The 20,712-nt window shown below is 40.8% G+C and overlaps 1 protein-coding gene across 1 annotated transcript in view; it reads left to right on the top strand.

Moving 5' to 3' along the window:
* The first annotated feature begins 833 nt into the window (after window positions 1-833).
* VEGFC (vascular endothelial growth factor C) overlaps window positions 834-20,712 on the top strand; it is an 80,957-nt gene continuing 61,078 nt past the window's right edge. Inside the window, exon 1 of the mRNA XM_072950506.1 lies at window positions 834-1,333. Within this exon, the coding sequence (XP_072806607.1) occupies window positions 1,190-1,333 (144 nt within the window). The 5' untranslated portion in view covers window positions 834-1,189. The remainder of the gene's footprint in view (window positions 1,334-20,712) is intronic.

A 20,712-nucleotide genomic window follows, 5' to 3' on the forward strand; every position in this document is an offset into this window, starting at 1 on the left:
CAGAACTTCTCCATGAAGAGTCTGGCCCGTCCTCCCCATCTGCCACAAGTTCTGGATTCCGAAGGGATCCTGGGTGCTCACCCCCATGGCCGGGGCTGCATTCCCAGGGCTCCCCTAGTTCTGGCTTCCCCAGGCCCCTCGAGTTGCCCAGACGAGGCGACAGCGGACGGTTCCCAGGACCGCCGGCGTCTGGCCCCGCCACGGTGCCCACTTTCTCTCGGACCTTCTGGGACTCTCGGGCTCTTTCCACACCTCGAGCCGAGCGCTGGGGGCCAGGCTGACCGGAGTCGGACCGGAGCCGACCGGGGGGCCACCGAGGACAAAGGGGCGGCTCGGCCCTCCCCGCACACCCCTTTACTCCCGCTCCCACCGTGCCCGGCGCGGGGCCGTCGCCTCAGAGCCGGAGCGCAGAGAGCGGGCCCCGGGACGAACCCGCGCCTCGGGCCGAGCTCCCGGGAGGGGGCGGGGGAGGGAGGAGGGGCGCCGGGAGGCGGCGAGGGCCGCGGGGAGCTCCGGGGAGAGAGCTTCCGAGGCAAGTGCGAGGGGAGGGCGGCCGGGCCCGGCACGCTCCCTCCCTCGGCCGCTTTCTCTCACATAAGCGCAGGCAGAGGGCGCGTCAGCCATGCCCTGCCCCTGCGCCCGCCGCCGCCGCCGCCGCCGCCGCGCAGCCCGGCGCTCCGAGGCCCCGCGCCCCGAGCTCCCCGGCCTCGCCGCCCGGCGCCCCGCCGCCCTCCTCCCGCCCCGGCGCCGCCGCCGCTCCCGCCGCCCCGGCCGCCCGGCTCGCCCTGCTTCGGGGAAGGGGAGGGAGGGGGGGCTCGCGGACTCCGGGGGCGCTGCCGGCCCGAACTTCGCGGGGCGGCTCGGCTTGGCCCCCCTCTTTGCCCAGAGCGCACGCCGAGGCGCCGTCCTCCCGCGCCCTCGCCTCACCTCGCGGGCTGCGGACGCGCGGGGAGCTCGGATGTCCGGTTTCCTGTGAGGCTCTGCCCTGACCCTGTCGCCTCCGCGGGCCCGGGCCGGGAGAGCGGCTCGCCGCGTCGGGAGCGCCGAGCCCGGACCCGCTCCCGCCGCGCCGGCTCGCCGCGGGGTCCCCCCGGCCCTCGGGGAAGGGCCGAGCCGCGAGCGCAGCCTTGCAGAGGGGCGCCCGCGCCCGCCCCGCCCGCGGACCCGGCGCGCTCGCGGTCCTTCCACCATGCACTTGCTGGGCTTCTTCTCTCTGGCGTGTTCCCTGCTCGCCGCTGCGCTGCTCCCGGGTCCGCGCCAGGCGCCCGCCGCCGCCGCCTTCGAGTCGGGACTCGGCTTCTCGGACGCGGAGCCGGACGCGGGCGAGGCCAAGGTAGGTGCGCGGTGGCGCGCTGCGGCGTGGGACTGCGCGGGGCTGCGGGGCTCGGGTGCCCAGGACCCAGAACCTGTGCAGAGTGTGGGGCTCGTGCTTCACCTTGTGCATGTTGGAGCCACAGTTACTGAGCTGAGTGTCCGCTTTCTGGGAGAAAAGTTTTCTTTGCCTTTTTTCAAAGAAAGTTGTTACTAAATAGGAAAGGAAGTTATACGAGTGGAGGGCCCCGAGAGGTGGCTGGTGACAGCGATCGCGTGACCACCTGGGAAGCAGTCCCCACCGGTGCGCCCAGCGGGTCTCGACCCCGCTCGGGGGTCTCGGCCCCGGAGAGCCCGATTTCAACCCCATCCGAAGTGTTCTTTTCTTTCCTGGCAGATTAGTGCGACTCCAAACAGCTCCAGGGGCTTGGATAACCAGTCATCCGAGGCTTGTTTTCCTGGAGTGTTCCTCTTATGTGGAGCATGAGGCGCTGTGCGCGATTTTAGAAAAAAGTGTAAAGGAATTTAGTAACCGGGCTTGAGGGCATCAGACTTCAAATTCACTTGGAGAAGTTGGTCAAACTTGAGATGCAGCAGAATCTCAAGTAGATCATAATCAGGCTTGGCTTTTCAGCTTCATAAACTCTGCATTTCTGAAATCTGGTCGGAAAGCACAGAAGAGTAAGGGAGATTTTGTTCGCTGGTTTATTTTTTTAAAAGGAGATGTTTAAGTCTTTGCCTGAGAAATATTGCGAAGATACTTTTGAGGCATTCTGATTTTCAGATACCGTGTATGTGTGCCTGCTTCTTACTTGCTCCTCTAAAAGAGGATATATTTACCTAAAAAGTTCAGATCTGACATAGGAGGGAGAGAATGCTTCACAGAGTTCTTGAACTCCTGAAGAAGTTTTATGTCCCGCACAAGATGGGAAGTCTCAGTTCACACACTTGCAGGACTCCTGGCTGGAGCTATACTGTAGCGCTTTATTTCAGCTCATGGCAGGTGAAGTGATGGTGTGTATCTGTCAACCCTGAGTTGACTTTACTGATTAACATATACTGAATGGGTAGAAATTAAATTGCCTTTCCAGTTTTATTTTGAAATAGGCTTTAAGATTGAGAAGCCTAGGGAGGGGAGATACAGCTTGGTGGTAGAGTGTGTGCTTAGCTTGCAGGAAGGTACTGGGTTCAATCCCTAGTACCTTCATTAAAAAAAAAATTTGAGAAGACTAATTTTTAAAAACCAAAATACCTTTGTATCTTATACTTGGGGGGGATTAAATATTGGAATTTTTCATTCAATGGAGTCAAGAAAAAAATGAGTAAAACCATGGACATGAAAGAGCAGGAAAGAATGCATTATGTGAACTGTAAACTAATTTTCAACACAAATATTTACATTGGTAGAACTGTTGTCATGAAAAAGTCTCCCTGTCCTCAAATGCCACAAAAAAATGCAGTTTTAGACTCACTAACATGTCCTATAATTTGAATGCCTTGAATTTCACGATATCGATTCACTTTGTTTCTGCAGAGTTCAAACTGTTTATTAAAAGTATGACTTAGTAAGGCAACTCCTCTCTTGCCTATAACTCACTTTGGTTTACAGTGAGAAAGGGTGAAGTAGGAAGTAAAATGAGAAGCCTGTCCTGTTAAGCCAAGAGCTGGTATGAGTCGCTAACTGCCCGGTGGATCCTGAATAGATGTACCCGTGTGTACGCATGCGCTTGTGCTTACCGCGCTTGTGTGATGTGCAGGTGTGTGGTTGGAGGGTACACGTTCGTTTACTTCCATTTTCAAAATTGTCTTCATTGGTCTGGTAATCAGATTTTACCTTTGCCATGAAAATGTTTGCACTTTTTCTGGGCTTTTCGTATTTGGCCATCTTTATATGTTCTATATGGTGAATATGGGTTGGTATTCTGTATGTAGTGTGAACTCTTTTCCACACGATGGAACATCGTTTTAAGTCTCCGAGTTCAACAGACCGCAGGGCAGAGTGTTATTCCTGCACTGAAGTGTTCCCCAGTGGTTGGGTAGACGCTGTAGAAGGCATGTGTGGTTAATGCCCTCAGCAAAACTGCTGTCTACTGGCCATGAAAATGCCAGGGTTCCGAGGCTCCACGTCTCTCCCTAGTGGACTAAACAAGCAACTCACTGAGATGTTAGTCCTGGACAGGAGCTGATTGTTAAGTCTCTGTGATCTGCATAGACTCCAAGAGGAAATTTCAGAAAGTAAATAGAAGACTCTAGATATACATAATCCCCAACAGAGATTTTTTAATAACTTACACTTAGGAAGTATTTTTTAATATTTAAAAAAATAGAAAACAGCTCACAAGCTATGAACCAAGTTTAGCCATCCCATCCTTCACCCCATCCCGAGAGCCATACAAAAAATTGGAGGTAAAATCACAAGTGGAAACAAGATCTCCTTGTCCCTTGACCCAAATTTGCCTTTATTAGCTTCCTCTTTTTAATTATTCATGGATATATGACTTACTAAAAACCCCTAAAGTGTTTTTCTGAAGGATGTTAGTGCAAGTGAGTCAACATCAGAAAAGTAAGGCAAGCAAAGTATGGTCTATTACAGAATTAAAGTTAACTGGGCATGATGGGGAAAAATAGGAAATATTTAAAATTATCATTAAACTAAAGAAAACTACAAAACCTAGAAAAAGCACTAGCTTACTAGCTACAATCATTTCCTGACATGAGATTAGATAGAGCTGACTCTAGTTGGCTGGAGTTGAGTTTGGTTTTAGGAGAAAAGTTGGTTTATGATTCACAAAAAGAAGAACTACTTCATTACTTTGTATCATGAAATATCCTTTTATTCCAAAAAACTTGGTTGGACTGAGAGTTTAAGCACCTAGATCCTTATATATTTTTCGAGTAATAAATGCAAGGAAAGCATATCTTACATCACAAATGCCATTGTTAGTAAAGATTGAACTCAACAAAAGAAAGCTTTAAGATTTTACAATCTTGTGTCAATTAAGTGAATACTCTTGAGAATCTAATATTATTGCATAGAAAAATATAACATGTTATTTTCAGTCATTTGCATAACTTTATACCTACATTTACAGTTTCAGTGCTAAAAATAGATCAGCTTAATATTAATACCAGTTGCTTTAATGAGAATAGCATTTTTTAATTAACATAGTAAAAATACATATAGTGACTATCACAAGACTTTCTAATAATAGCAACCATTTTGCAACATACCAGATTTATTTCTCCATCTTTTTAAAATTTTGCATAATTTTGTATTTGTTTTATTTTTTATGTCAAATTAATCAGTGGTGATGTTTTTCAAAATATCATCTTTGTGCTAACTGCATCACAGTTCCCTAGAGATCTTTAATTTTTTGTTCTCCTTACCTGAGACCAACCAAATATATGGACTTAAGTCTAGGAATATACATTTTTAACTAGCATCCTAAGTCATTCTCATATGCAATGACAGTCTTAGACTCACTGATCCATCATATGTAACAATGACTAATTTCATTGTTTTTTATCATCTTCATTATATAATTGTCACATTTGCAATGTACTGTATTAGGCATGGGGCATCTTAAAAGACAGAAGCCATCTTTTCTTTTTTCAAGGAGCTTACAACTCAGGTAGAACAGAAATAAAGGCTGTAACACAAAAATACTGTGAGTTATCAGGGGAAGGATACCAAAACGTTGTCTGTGTCTTCAAGTCTGGGCAAGAGAGTCATTCATGTGGCCTTGTTGGTCTGGGTGCCTTGATGTAAGGCAGAACTTGAGCTGTAACTTCGGGAGGAACTTCCAGCAGATTGTTGCATCAAGCTCAGGGGTCCCTTTCATGTCTTGGACGGCGTGCAGAGGTGAGAAGACAAGGAGAACTATTTGAATGAATCCGTGGGATTATATAGGATAACAGTGAAGACCCTTAAATAAGAATAAGTTTGTCGAGGTGGATGGGGTTACAGTGTGTATGGCCTGAACCAGTTTACAGAATTTGAATGTCATGCTTTGGGTCTTGGAGGGGTTATTCATGACTGAAGCACCTGAAAGGCATAGATAGTATGAAGACTTTTGAAATAATTTACGGGGTTTATTCAAGGTCAGAAGAACTTTTCCCGGGGTCCTAATCTAGTTGAGAAGCCATAGTAATAGCCTGGAAGGGCAGTAAGGCATAGTCAGCACAGAGCGGGGGCAGTGGGAACACAGGAAGAGCTGTTACAGGTGCTACACTATAGATCTGGTGACTGATTAGTATGAAAGATAAGGGAGTGGAAGAAATTAACCTTGCATCAATGTTTTAATCATAGGAAAATGTTGGTCCTAGTTGTAGGATTAGGGCACTTCCAGGAAGAGAAGAGACTAGTTTTCAGGGATGGATGCTGGAAGATGAGGCATGATTCCGTAAGTCACTTAAGACTTTACTAAACTTAGGACTCTTTGGAGAAGTAAAATCAGCTTTATATGCTTACACCCCATTAAAGAAAAATAATTGTCACGCATGGGAAGGATTTAAACTGTGTAATATATTTTAAAGGACTATTTGAGCATTTGACAGGTCTTATTGCAATCCCTAAAGGAAAATTAAAAGTATGCATATCCTGTTACCCTGCATCGGGAATGAGAAGGTACATTTTATTCAAGTAAAAATAGGCCATACATGTGGCTGTAACTTTTAGCCATTTACTTGCAGCCTTCTCCGTGCTTCATGTTTGCAGTACCCATGACGTTCCTCTGATGTACTTCAAATTCTCATGCTTCTTGGCAGCAACCAACTGTCAATCTTCAGAAAGGAAGTTCAATATTAGGGACACATGGAATGTTTGTGAAAGCAGAAACCTTTGCACAATCTTCTTCTCTTTGCTTCATTCTCCATCAATTTATGTTAGAGGCTCAGTGTTTGACTCCCTAAGAGGAGAACAAAGGGTGGTGTAGCTCAAGAATTGGAGTCTTGTCCCCTTTTCCCAGGTATCTGATTCTTTAATGGCAATTCTATGGTTGTTATGTTTACAATATTCCTTAGAGTATATGGCTAAGTGGCCAATTTCTTGTCTTACTCTGAAGTTTGCTGGGGATGTATGGCTTGGGATATAAAAAGCTCAGTTCATCTTTCATTTGGGTTTCGACTTCTTTGCATTCCTTCTTCTGAATTGTAAACACCTGATGTCAGCTACTGGTTCACTAGACAGTTAATAATCGGCAAAATTGCTTTATAGGAAGCAATTAGTTACTGATATCAGTGAGACCAGTGCGTCTCTGTTCGTGTCCTTCGGAGTTGATCTGGGAAGGGTGGAGGGTGTGGGTTTGGGACATTTCTTTCCGGTCCCCCAGGTCTGGGGCCCTTGAGAGGGAGGTCTTCGTCTCCTTGAGATCAGCCTGGGTGCATCCTGGCATGCCGTTTCCCCGGCTGGTTCAGGACATGGGAGCTGGAGCGAGAGGAATGAGGGTTTGTGTACCCCAGCATTGCTGCCATCTTTGGCAGCCACAGGGCTCCTCGCAGGTTCAGCTCACCCTCTGGATGGTGGATCTGGATGGTGGGCCACACGTGCCCACATCCAGAGTAGACGTTTACATACCACGTCATTAGGTTATACCTGCAATGGCCTGACTGCCTATCTGTTAATTTCACTTTGTTTCTCACTGCACCTCTGTGAGATAGATATGAGTATATTTCATTAAAGATGACAAACCTAAGACCCAAATGACTTAGGAGGAAGAGTAAAACTTTTCCTTTTCTATTCCTTTAAAAAAAAAAAACTTTTGCATCATGTATTTTAGAAAAGTGTGGTAATGGGTTTGCACCTTCAAGGTTTGGGAAGGACCCATAGTCCACACTCCCTCCTGTGAGCCACGCGGTGTGCAGGGAGACAGAGAGAAGTGCTGGTCTGCGCGAGGGCCCCCTTGTTACGATTTTTTAGGCCCCAGTTCCCCACAACGGGACAGTCTGGAAGAGACTTGGACTTCCTTCCAGGGTTTACCTCATGGTACCCTCTGATTAAAAACAGATCGTAAACTCGTCCATAGCACTCTCGTAGGAATGGCTGCATACTTATATATAACTAATATAACTTAAGTGGAAGATTGTGATCTTACCTACGTCCAGTGACCTTTCAGGAATGGTTGGATTTGGACAGAACAGACCTGAGTGGCAGAGATGTCACGCCTCCGCCAACTTCCCCACGTACATGTGTGGCTCCACTTTTCACCAGTTAGATTTTTCCTGGAGATACACATCCTCCAAACACTGCACAGGCCTACTCTGTGTTTCAAGACATGTACTTGTCACTTCAGATTTGTATAACTTGTGGATTAAGGTATTGTTAACTTTTCATATTAAAAAAAACCCGACGTAGCAGAGAACTTTAAACAATAAGAGATAATAGTTAACTTGATTTATAATGCAATTCAAAAATTTACTGTAAATAGTTTAGATTTATCCGGGTAATTGTTTCTTCTGAAATGTACTCATGCAAATTATTCCAGTGGTTCCTATACAAATTTACTACCCCTCCCCAAATTTGTAGCTTAACTGTTGGAGAGAGAAAAAACTGTGTTTATTTATTTTGCTTTATTGGGCATCTGTCACTGAATCAAATAGGTGCCTTAAAATAACCTTATGTTGGTGGATTCTTCCCCTTTCCTGGTACTGATAGTGCCCTAGTGGCTTTCACGTGTTAGGAGGGATCCCTGATGATTCCTTTTGTGCAATTCTGAAGCCCCAAAGCTCATTTTCATAAATTACTTGGTGTTATGACCTTGATCTGACCTGACATAAAGCTATTTATAGTCTTCATTTATACTCTAAATTTGAATGTATCTAAACTTCATTGAAGAAAAAGTATTTATTTATGAAATGCTGCCACGGACCCTGCTAGGGCAGGCAGGGAGAATTAAAATGTATACATACTGCATTTCTTGAAAAATTCTAGGATCTGAAGTTCATGCAATTTAAGGGCTTATGGTAAGGGACTGGATTGGAGAGCTGGTCCTTTCCATGGACTCCCTTCCTCAGTCACCTGTTACCTCAGGGACAGCCTGGAAGGGAAATTGAAGGACTCAGAAAGAGACCCTAGGGACACCGCCACCTCCACTTTCCCTGTTAGAACCAGGCTTATGTGCTTTTCCTTGCGAGTTCTCATATTTAAATCTACTTCAATTCAAGGGCATTTTAATTAATTTTCACTAGTGGCAGCTTCAGTTCTAAGCAGGAAATTACAATGCACTGAATGATGCAAAAATGTAGAGTGACTGATTCCTGTCTATAAATGTAGAGTGACTGATTCCTGTTGATAACAAGCATATTGTGGTTTTTGAGAAACAAGAAACTTACTCATTAAAAATACCAGAAATTAAGCTATGATACCAGAGCTAAACCATGAATGCAGACAGTATGGGAGATTTTGCACGAGAGTCTCCTGCTTTACCAGAAGTTGTTGGCTGGGCATCTGGGGGTTGCATGGGCAGGCATAGGAAAGGTGGGGTGATGTTGTGTCAGTTGTGAAAAGTGGGTGGTTGCTGGTTGTAGAAAGGGTGAGAGGATATTGAAGTGTGAGAGCTAGGTAGAGAGGTTAGTAATGGCAGGGTGGTCAGCGGGCACCTGGGAACAGACCCCTCTGGCTGAAGAGTCCTGAGCTTTAAGGAAATCCTAGGGGAATGTTGTGGAAAGTGTAAGAAACCCAAGAGCAGGAATTAGGTTTGAGACTGGGTTGAAAGCAACAGGAGCCACTGAAGATTCTTCAGTGATATGCTGAGGGCTGTGTTCTCAGGAGCTTACCCTGGCGTCACTTTGCAGAAGTGTCAAGAAAAGTGGACTAGAAGCTGGGCAACAGCTTCCCAGAAGGCACTTCCAATTGCAAGCTTCCTTGACGTGTCTGGGACCCATAAACGTTGTTTGAAGTCCTCTGTGTGCTCTGGGTTTCTGATGATGATGGTGATGACCACTTAACTTACATAAGCACCATCACCGTACTGTCCAGAAACATTTATACAATATATTAACAACAGTCATCTTTGCTCTTAGGGCTGGAATTCCAAACAGAGCAAGAAGTGTAAACAGTGGTCATGCTTAGATACACACACACACACACACACACACACACAGCTCTTAATGGTTCTTCAAACCGCCGACAGTAGCTTTAGGTGTTCTTTCTTGACTAGCCAAACATTTTTAGACAATCTATTGAAAGAATATTTAAAAATCATAGTATATGAGATTAGATTCTCCATGGTTTATATTTATTCCTAAGTTAGCTGGAAATTTTAAAAAGAGAGAGAGAACACTAAAGTGTCCTGGCAATTCCTTCATTGCACATCTGCTTACAAGTATTTCTCCTAGCGGTAAGAGCAGAAAATGGGCAGAAATGAGTTATTGAGTGAATCGTATGGCTCTTTTGTAGTTACTCTTATAATTTTTTTTAATGTGGCAGAAAAATTTACTCAACCTCAAAAGACAACTATTATAAGATGGGCATAATGAAAGAGGGAGTCTTCAGATGCACAGCCTCGTGTAACAACACTTCAGGGTTTGAAAGTCAGACTACACAACAAGGTCAGCTTCAGCATTGTCCTGGTTTGGACAAGCAGGGGGAAGATAATTATTTTGGAGTAACTCAGAAAGACATGGTTTGCCATTTTCTGTACTTGTAAAGATTTTAATTAGCCATTTATTTTGTAATTTATTTTACCCTAAAACTTGGTCTCCAAATTACCATTTTCTCCACCTTTTACGTGGTAGTAATGCATTTATTGTAAGTGGTGAAGGTTGGGAACAAATACATGCATATACTATATATACTTAAAATATCTATAGGTAGGTATAAAATCCCTGTTGGAATTATGACTGGTATATAGTAAGCATTCTGTACATTTTTTGTTAAACAGATGGGCTGCATCCTCAGAAAAATACCATAGATGTTAAGTACTGTTCCTAGGCATGTGATGTAGCTGTGATATTTTTCACAGTGATTCTTCAGCACCTTCCCACCTAACTTATGACATGTTTTTTATTATAAGCGTACTGACAGCTTTCCTGAATTCTACAATATGGGAACAGGATGTTTGATTTTGCGACAGTTGGGGAAAATCCAAGGTGTTTAATCATTCAGTGTAGCAAGGCTATGTACTGTAGATCTGTTATCATACGCTTCTGCCTCTCCTGCGTGCCTGGGTTTGTGTCTGAGCTTGAGGGAGACAGCTCTGGCCACAGACCACCAAATCCAGGAGAAGGGGATGATGGTCGTGCCCTAAAGTGCTCTGTCCTTAAGTCACTGGGTAAAAAAAGACTTTGGTACCCAGACCGTTATAATGCCGTATAATTTCACATGAAGTCATCCTGAATACTTTCAAAGCCTAATTACCTTCAACTTTAAATCTCTGTTTAAAAACAGGCTAACGTTGCTACTTTAATATGTAAACATCTCAAGTCTTTGTATTATTAATTGGCACAGGAGAGATATTCATATGCATTCTAAATTTACAGTGAAATCATCCCAGAATATCGAAACGATGAAAAATATACTTTCACCAAATAAAATATAATGAAAATGTCATGGTACCAGGTTATTTGCAAGAGTTAAACTTGGGTAAATTTGTTCAGAAAGCATGATTGCCCTTCTCCTTTGGGGTGCTCTTCCAGAATGACAACCAGCAAAGTGTCTGTTCTGTGCTGTCACTGAGATGAATCTTGGAGTAAATACTTTCCTTCTCTTAGGGTAAGTCTGGGTTACCTGAGTTCCCTGATTTGTTCATAATAGTTGATTTTGCTTGAGGGTTCTACGATAGTCAGTGAACACTGTGAATTTCTTGGTGCTGAACTTGGTCCTTGATGGTCCTGGGGGAGCCCTTGGAAGTGTGTGAGTGGGCAGGAAGAGGAAATTCAGGGTAAGTCATGGACACAGTTCCCAGCTCTTCAAGAGCTAAGAACATGTTTTTACTCAATAACATCTTGAAAGCATTCACTTCCTTAGGATTCCAGTACAGATGTTAGTTGGAGTATTTTAGGAACTGTTGATCAAATATTATACACACACACACACAAACACACACACACACACACACACACACACACATATGTATACAGAATTTTTTGCGGACTGAATCTGAAGGGAAGGATTGAATACTAAGTAGATAACTCAGCAATATGTAAATGAATAAAGAATTAGATAATACATTATCTATACAAGTCTTTACATATCCATGTACATTATCCATACAAATCTATATGAGATACTGGTATGATATTTTTTAAAGTGATTTCTTTGTATTTATTTTAGGACTAGAACTGTATGTAATTATATAAAATGAAGACTTATATTTAAGTGTTGTTATATTTCTCCAGTTATATTATTCAATTTAAAATTGTAATGTAAAGCTACTTTCTTCACAGTAGTTTTTCATGCTCATCCTAATTTTTCTAATAAAACAGCTATGCTTATTTTGGGGGGCATCAGGAATAGGATTAAAATAACATTGCTTATTTAATATTCTTTTATATGTAGAGGAAATATTCATAAAATTAATAATACTTTTGCTTCCAGCTTGCTTAAATGCTTGAAATGGGTGAACATTTTCCAAAACAAAACAAAAGAGCAGACTTTGACATTGTGGTTGTTCAGGAAGATTCTAAAATATGAGTTGGTGCCACTCCAAGACAGGTAGCATTTATTCCCTCCTGGGAACTGGCTGGGCGTATGGAAAACTGACTGCTTATCACCTCCTCAGCCAACTGGTGTTCAAAAGTTTAATGCCTTTTCCTGAAATGGCAAAAATAATTAACTTACTTAAAAAGACATATTGTTAATGGCCCTACAACCTTTCCTTAAGAAAATAGTACACTTTTTCTTTTCCTTGTTTATGCGTAAATGGAGTCTTGTCTTTCCCTACAATATCAAACCACCCCCTCGATTCCAAGCAAAGAATGGAGACATTTGGCAAATTAAACTGAAATCTCAGAGAAAATGGTCTTGAGTTTCAGATGGAGTGACCACTCAGCTGCCCTGAATTCTATCATTAAATTCCTATAATCTGTAAAAGGACACTGTTGCTTCCTCTCACTCAAAGTTTCTTGGAAATGGTTAATATCAAGTACCAGATGCGAAACTGTTTTGAACCACTGTGATTTCCTTTACTGCAGTATCATTGCCTACGTGGAACGTTTTTAATTCCTTCGTTGGTGTTTGTGTCTGTTGTGCGCATTTAGTTACTTTATCCTTTTTAAAGTCTTCTTCCAAGTTTACGTTTTGAAAAATGGAACACTTACTTAGATTCATGTTTGTTTTGGGGTCATGACATTTATGACTTCCCTGAAAAACAAACAAATTCCTTCGTCTCAGAGGCAAAATTTTAGTTTTGGGAATGATAGTGATTCATTGTTTGTTCTCTTTGAGTCCCAGACTTTTGATTTTGGTGTCCATCCATGCCAAATCAGAATTTTATCAAGGCCAAATTATTCATGAGTCATGAACATTACCCAGCTTAAATTTGGGTAATTTGAAGCTGCTTTAGATACACAGATTAAGCAAATAATGATGTCATACATTTTAGTGCAAATGGTTTTTTTTTTTCCCTCCTAAACATGGGTAGCGGTAAACATCCTGCTGTGTTAGAGACCGGTTCTGTTTTACTTTAGGAAAACACACCCATGCCATGGCCGTAGAGCATAGCGTACAGCCAAGCCCTCTGTATCTGCAGGTTCCCACCTCACAGTCACCCAGTCGGTTGACTATATGGGAGGGCCGCGGTACTACGCCGTTTGTAATATAAGGGCATCCACAGATTCTGGTGTTTGCGGGGATCCTGGAACCAGTCCCCACCGATCGCCGATACCGAGGGATGACTGTATGTAGTCATGTTACTGTAGTATGGTATACCGCGGCACGTGACTTCATGAACGAAAGGTGGAAACGTTTAAAATCGATACTACCTTTTGGTGTCATGCTGATTTGACAGTGCAGACTCTTCTTAATCTTAAGCTGGGGGCAAGTCACACCAGGGACCCTCCAACTTCCTCTAGCAGAAAGCGCCGGAGACTCAGATTTGCCTTAATGTGCCAATTTTTTAATTAAAATTGCCCTTAGCTTTGATTTTTAAGTTTATTGCACCTGTACAGCGTGTCTGCAGTAGGAAGAGAGGGGAGCACATACACCTGATCTGTCTCTCACCTATTAGCTCCACCCCTCCATCCCTCCTCCCAGGAGGAAGGAAAGGACTTAGACTAGTGTAAATTCGACTTTCTGTTCAAAAATCAGAATGGTAGCTCATAAACTAAGATGTGCATTGCTAACATTAAATCTGTGAAATTCAAATGAGCTCTGTGCTGTGCCACATGCACTGTGTGTGACACGTTTGAGTGTGAAAGACTTGCTTAGTGAATGGGTTATAATGAGTGTTAACAGATGTCTCTGTAAAATGCCAACCAGTCAGTTGCCAGTAGTCTGAACTTACAGAGTTCCAGTTAAATATGCGTATGTTTAAAACCTTTCAATGTTTAATAAACTATCACCAAGATATCTTAAGCACGGATTTCAGTATGTGTTACTATGAGTTTCACTGGGTCCTAATGGGACATACCTAAATCTCTGAAGTTGCATGAGTTTACCAGTAGTTTGGTGGAACATTGCATTCTATCCATATGCAGGTTCAGTCTTATTTTTAGAACAGTTTCTAGTTTGCTAAGCATAAACTATTATCACTTTAGTTCATTAAATCCATTTCTTTCTTACTATCTTAGTGCTCTGCTCTCACACTGACATGAGCTGGTCTGCCCTATGTACAGTAGGGAAAATGTATAGTAATTCCAGGATCCTGGTCTCCCTTGAAGGTTAAAAAGATTCCTGATTTGGAGATTAACATTTCACTCCAAAGTAAAGTACTCCACCTGATGCCATGCCCCTGGGGACTGACAGATACAGGAACACCTTTTATAAACGAAAATTTCAGACACATTTACTTACTCTTCTGTATAAATTGCACATCCTTTTCTTTCCCTTTATTCCATCTTTTTACTCATGTATAATATTTTGCATTTTAATATTTTCAAGTACACTGCAGACAAGTTTTCCTCATTACAAAATATGTATGCCCACACTGCCAGGAGTTATTCATTGTTTATACCACCTTTTACTACAACATATAAATGTCATGCTACAAAGAATGTTAACATTTATAGTGAGATTAGACTTTCTTAGAGTAAGATTTAAATTTGAACTTAAATTCTTCTGGGAAATCTGATTTTACATTCCCTGTTGTCATTTCACCTCAATATACCTTCGCACTATTTGGATTCGTAAATGATCTTTTTAGATTATGATGGCTTTGATTTTAATGTAATATTAGCTGGTTTATGGCTTGAAAAACTTAGTGTAGATACTGCATAAATAAATATAGAAGTACACACTATCTATAAATGTGTATGTATATACGTGTGTGTATGTGTATATATATAGTATATGCATTTTGTGTGAAGAACCAGAATTTTTTCCAAACTCTCATTTAGTTTGTTTGTTTGCTTGGTTTTTGGTTTTTGTGGTGAGGAAGGAAGTTAGTCTTTGGCAGCATGTAAAATTTATAATAATTTTGTCAGACTGATTCATTCCATTGCTAAAATTTGAAATCAGAGAATTTTGGGGATGTGTCTAGAGTTTATGAGGAGAAAGAATATTTGAAAATGAGACTCTGACTGGAAACTGAGAAGGTAGGTTCCTATGCATGTGGAGCAGAAGGTGTTTTGGATCAGAGCAAGTGTTTTGCAGCCGGAGGTTGAAGCATAGTTAAAATATATCTGGGTTATGTTTAGTTATCAAAACCTGACATCTATTCAATAAGATTGGTAATTAAGAGATGAATATAGTTTACAATAGCCCTTGTAGGTTTTTAGATGTTCAACAGAGTAAATTACTCTCAAGGCCAGATGATTTAATAAAAATTATTTAATTAGGTAATTCCTACTTAATCAGCGTTTGATTAGAACAGATGTCATCGTACTAAACAATTTGGGATTGTGGGCTCTGATTGTTGGAGGAATTTAGAGCATCTTAAGAAGCAATTTTCCCTCCAGGGGCAGTCTTTTGTAGAAGAGGGTCCTATCATTTGTTTTTTTCCTAAATAGATTTTTTTCATTACTTTTGGCTTGGTTTTTCTTGCTTCCAATTATGACTTTCAGCAAATAGCAATAGAAATTTAACTTCCAGCATGTTTTAGTCATCAAAGCTCACCCGTGAATGCATGTACCACGAGAAAACTGAGTTAGCCACAACTACACCATCAGCATGTGAAGTCATACTGTCTTCTGTTCCCCAGTTGTCGTTTTGTTCCTAGTCATGCATTATTCTGATTAAAGTTCAATATTTTGGTGATTATAATTGTGGGAAAAATAAAAATCTATTTCATTTTAGACATCAAGTTCTTTGATCTAAAGGATTATTTAGACTTTGATAATAACTTCAAACAGAAAGAGCTAAAGAACTAGATTTCTAGGCACATTCTGACTGTGAAATTGATACCTCATGTAGACCAAGAGTTGCTTTTATATCTGTATCTGTTGCTTTGTAAGATTTATTAATTTCTTCACCAAGCAGTTACTGCTATCTGTGTGCCAGATTGAAGGTACTAAGTAAGATCTGAGGGAAAAAAAATCTATAAAATTTCAAGATGTAAACTTTTATGTGTTTAAAAGATAAATATAAAAGTATGAAATATATTTTAATGAAATGAACAACACTAACTGAGTCGTTCATAATTAAAAACATTAATGAAAGGATACATAAGAAATGTTCAACAGATGACTGGATAGAGAAGTTGTGGTATATATGCATACAATGGACTACTACTCGGCCATAAAAAAGAATAAAATAATGCCATTTGTAGCAACAAAGGTGGTCATACTAAGTGATGTTAAGCCAGAAAGAAAGAAAAATACTGTATGATATCACTAATATATGGGATCTAAAAAATGGCACAAATGAACTTATTGACAAAACAGAAACAGACTCACAGACAAAGAAAACAAACTTATGGTTACCAGAGGGGAAAGAGGGTGGGAAGGGATAAACTGGGAGTTGGAGATTTGCAGATACTAACTACTATGTATAAACTAGATAAATAACGAGGTCCTACTGTTTAGCACAGGGAACTCTATTCAATACCTTGTTATAGCCTATAATGAAAAAGAATACGGAAAGGAATATATATATATATTATTATTTAGATATAATTATTATATATATATAAAACAGAATCACTATGCTGTACACCAGAAATTAACACAGCATTGTATATTGACTCTGCTTCAATAAAAAAGAGGCATAACCTAATGACAATAAAGAGTAACACTTTATGAAACTTTTATAACCTAACAATCCAAGTTGTTCATTTTGATACATAACAAAAAGACAAAGCCAGACAAAATATACCGAACCCAAGTAATACTAATAACCTAGTGACAATAGTAATGATGATCATTGGTCACAGCGTTGTATTTTACTTAATAAAAGACAGCCCTGGCACTGGGGTTTGGTCCACGGGGGGTCAGGACCAGGCAGAGATGACTCTCCTCTGTCCCGAAAGGTTCCCTATCCCTTCTGCTGCAGCTCTTGGAAGGGGGGTGTGCGGGCGGCCTCAGCAGCACCTGTGAGGTATCACGGGGCGCAGAGTGCTGCTTTTTGTCATTTCAGAGTTGATCATTTATGCCCAGGCCCTGCTGGTTCTTACTTCCTACATGAAATTCAGAGGGTCAGTTGGAAATTTTAAACGTAGTTGGGACCAAACTGTGTTTGAGGTCTCCTGTATCCAGTTTTTTTTAAAGAAAGTGTTTCCCAGCTTTCTTTGGAGCTAGCATGGCCATAGGATGGTTTTGGCCAGTGAGATCCAGAAGGCAAAATCTAGTAGGGATTTATAGGAAAACTTCTGCTTTTCTGATAAGGCACTGCCTTTCTTCCTGTTTACTTTCTTCCCTAGAGATCAGAAAATCTCTTATCATTTAAAAAAATTACTTTATGCTTATCAAAAGAATACTTTTAGACTTATGTAGACAAATATCTTTAAAATCATTGATGTGAGCCCAAGACGGTGGAGAGACTTTCTAAATTTGTACTGTGTCCTTAATCTATTGATTTTGAGTGAAAATAACTTAATATCTTTATAAATCTAACATTCTTTGCCTGGCTGAAGGGCTCTTTTAAAATGTTGTTGTTTACATTTTGTAAATACTTCAAGAAGGCTTAGTCGGTAACCACGTTCCAAACAAATAAGTGTTCCGCTAGGAAGGCAATACCTTTTCTCCCTTATTGCTGTTGAAAGTGTTAGTGGCTTGGGATGAACCCCTGACCAGTTCTAACTGGACAATGGCAACTAGAGGGAACAGAGGGAGAGAATTTTCATAGGATTTAGAGAGAGAGAGAAAGTTGGGTGACAAGCCTCAGAAATGACAGGGAAAAAAATGTGCAAACGTATTTTCATTCTCTTCCATCAGATTACTGAATAATTAAACACCTGGACTGTTCAAAAATTGTGTTTGATTCTAGGCTTTTACAAGCCTGAATTTGTCATCAAGGCATCAGGAAGGGAAATTAGGAAAGAATGCTAATTTAAACTTAAAACAGCTGGAAATACCATCCACAGCATAGACAACTATCTGCTCATCTGTCAGCAAGCACTTTCAGATGCCACATGAACTATTTTAACTGCAATTATAAAACTCAGTGGAATGTGTAGAAGTGATTCCAAAAGTGTGGTTGGCTAATAAGCAGAGTACTCATTCTTAAGAAACACTCTGTCCAACACAAATTTTAAATCTGTGCAGCCCATTTAATGCTAATGAAGAATTCTAGGTTAACATTTGGAGAAGAAATTCACCATCAAATAATAAATAACGGATATATAACCTCAGTGGAAGTTTTTTTTTTAAATAACAATGGTTTATGTACAAACACTTTTTTTTTCAGTTAGATTTTTTTTCCTCAACTATAAGATTCTGGAGCTGTAGTAATCTGGAGGGATGAAAGGTTTTCTGCTTGACAAGCCTTGTCCCTGTGGGTTACTTGCTCCCCTTAGAGCTGTGCATTTATTATCCTCCACCCCTGGGCAAAGATCTTAAATTCCCTTCTGCCACATTACTTCCCATCTGATGGATGGTTAGACTATGTGTGAGTGAGCGGTATTCTTACAGTGCAACCCCCTCTGCTCAGGGCACTTTGGCCACATCGGTTTTTAAAAGCTTAGTTCTGGTCTGAGGCTGGACCATTTGATGCCTGGGACACTCTTCCCTGGCAATCCAGAGAATGCAAATCAAGATGCATCTGTGGTGGTGCAATCATCAGAGGAAGTAACGCTGAGTAAAGCATGTGTTCTCATGTACTCCTTCAAGACATAATCTGCACCTTGAAGTGTATTTTTACTTACCCAGCTTATATGAGGATCATTTTGATTTCTAGAATCGGTCATATTTTAAAAATTTTAAAATCCTTTGATATTTAAACTTTCAGTTTCATATTCCCCTATTGTACATTTTATATATGCAAACTTTTTTTTCCCCACAAAAATAAAAGTTCCACAAACTCCACACATGTAGATACTTGGTATAGTGATAAATGATATACATTTGCTGAATCATAAGCAGTCTTCTGAAATAAAAATTCTTTGATTTTGGCTTCTGGAGATAATTAATTACATATTACTTTCTGTTGTATTTAAAATCTAACCCTCAGAATTAATTTTCACCCTCATTGCTGAGTTTGATAATTCAGAATATCACCTAGAGATTTTACTTAACATCCAGTTTTATTCTGTTAAAAATTATATGCTAAATTATACATTACATAGTTCTGTAACAAATTATTCAAGAGTTGCAAGTAACGATGTTTTAAATCAACCATATGTGATATGTATTACCAATTTTACTTTTAAAGCCTCTTGCCATTTATTCAGTATTCTAAAGAAATGAGGTTGTCTTCATAAGTGAATTTTCTGAACTTCTGAAAGTCAGCAATTTTAAGTATAATCATTCAAATTTATTGTATTGATTAAAGTATATTATACATAACTTCATCTGAATGACTCAGCTATAATTAAAGCAAGAATGGTTGTGTTTCCCCATTGCTCTTCCTGCACCACTGTTTACCACCTCTGCTATTTGCCGTTGCCTTCACACTTTAAAAAATTCACCTTTGTTCTCTCTTTGTCTCCTTTTCCCAAGGCTTCTCCTCTACTTCTGTTCTTTGATGCTAGAAAGGTGTTTTTTGTTTTTGTTTTTTATAGCTATGGCGCCCACCTAAAAGAATTTTATTTCAGCCTCTGGTGAGTGCAACACCTACTTTGAGAATATCATTTAAAGTGGGATTTGGCTGTAGGTACCAACAATCTAACCGCAGGGACTTAAACAAATTTGAGTTTATTTTTCGCACCAGCAGGGAGTGAAGGGCTGGTGCAACCTGCAGCTCTGTTACGCTGTCAGGGTCCCAGACTCTCCCACGTTTTCTCCCCCTGTGACTGCAGCAAGGCTGATTCCTCTCCAGCACTGTGTCTGATTTCAAGGAGGGAGGAATTAGGAGACAGGAGTCTGGTGTCTTAACAGAAAAGCAGATGCTTTCTCAGAAATCTCTAGTAGGTTTGCACTTACTCTTATTGGACAAAACTGTCTTTTGGCCATCCTTAGCTGCAAGAGAAGCTGAGAAATGAAGTATAGGCAACTTCCGAGGATTGGAACTCCCCTTGTAAGGAAGGAAAGGATAATGGACTTTGAGTAGCAGTGTTTGGTTTGTAACATGTCAGTATGATTTCTAATTTTGATTTCTTCTTCCCCTCAAATTTCTCATTTTTTCTCACGCTTGCAAACATGGTGTCATCCTTACGTACTCAACTGAAAGATTAATGTTACTGAAGTACTGATTTTTAAGTTATGTGAATGTTATTACGTAAGACCTTATGACTATTCAAAAGATTAAAGTTTACTTTGGAGGCAGAATTCTTATGTGAAACATTTATAGATTACAAGAGTTTAAATTCACTAATTTTGTGATGTCAAAATTAGGTTCAGCAACAGAAGGGGAAAACTTGGGAAAGCTAGTGACCTTGAAAAATATTCAAGTAATGTAGATTTCAGTATAAGACAAATTAAATAACACCACATTAAGAAAATACAACTTTTTTATTTAAATTTTTTCTTTAATATATTGGTGTTGGTTTTCCTTTTACTCTATATTTTCTGTAAGGTTGGAAACAGAAAATGTTCTGATTTCACTTGACTTCTTTCTAATGGATTCGTCTCCCTTGTTTAATGCTTAACTACAGCAGGGGTTTCTTCAGCCAGCATGTTCCTTCTCTCCTCCCACTGAGCTGTTCCCTTTGTGAGACCAGTTTGGTGTCGGTGGACACTTCCAGCGTCTGTCTGGAAAGTGGGGGACAGCTTTTG

This window comes from Vicugna pacos, chromosome 26, assembly GCF_048564905.1.
Source record: "Vicugna pacos chromosome 26, VicPac4, whole genome shotgun sequence".
Taxonomy (NCBI): Eukaryota; Metazoa; Chordata; class Mammalia; order Artiodactyla; family Camelidae; genus Vicugna; species Vicugna pacos.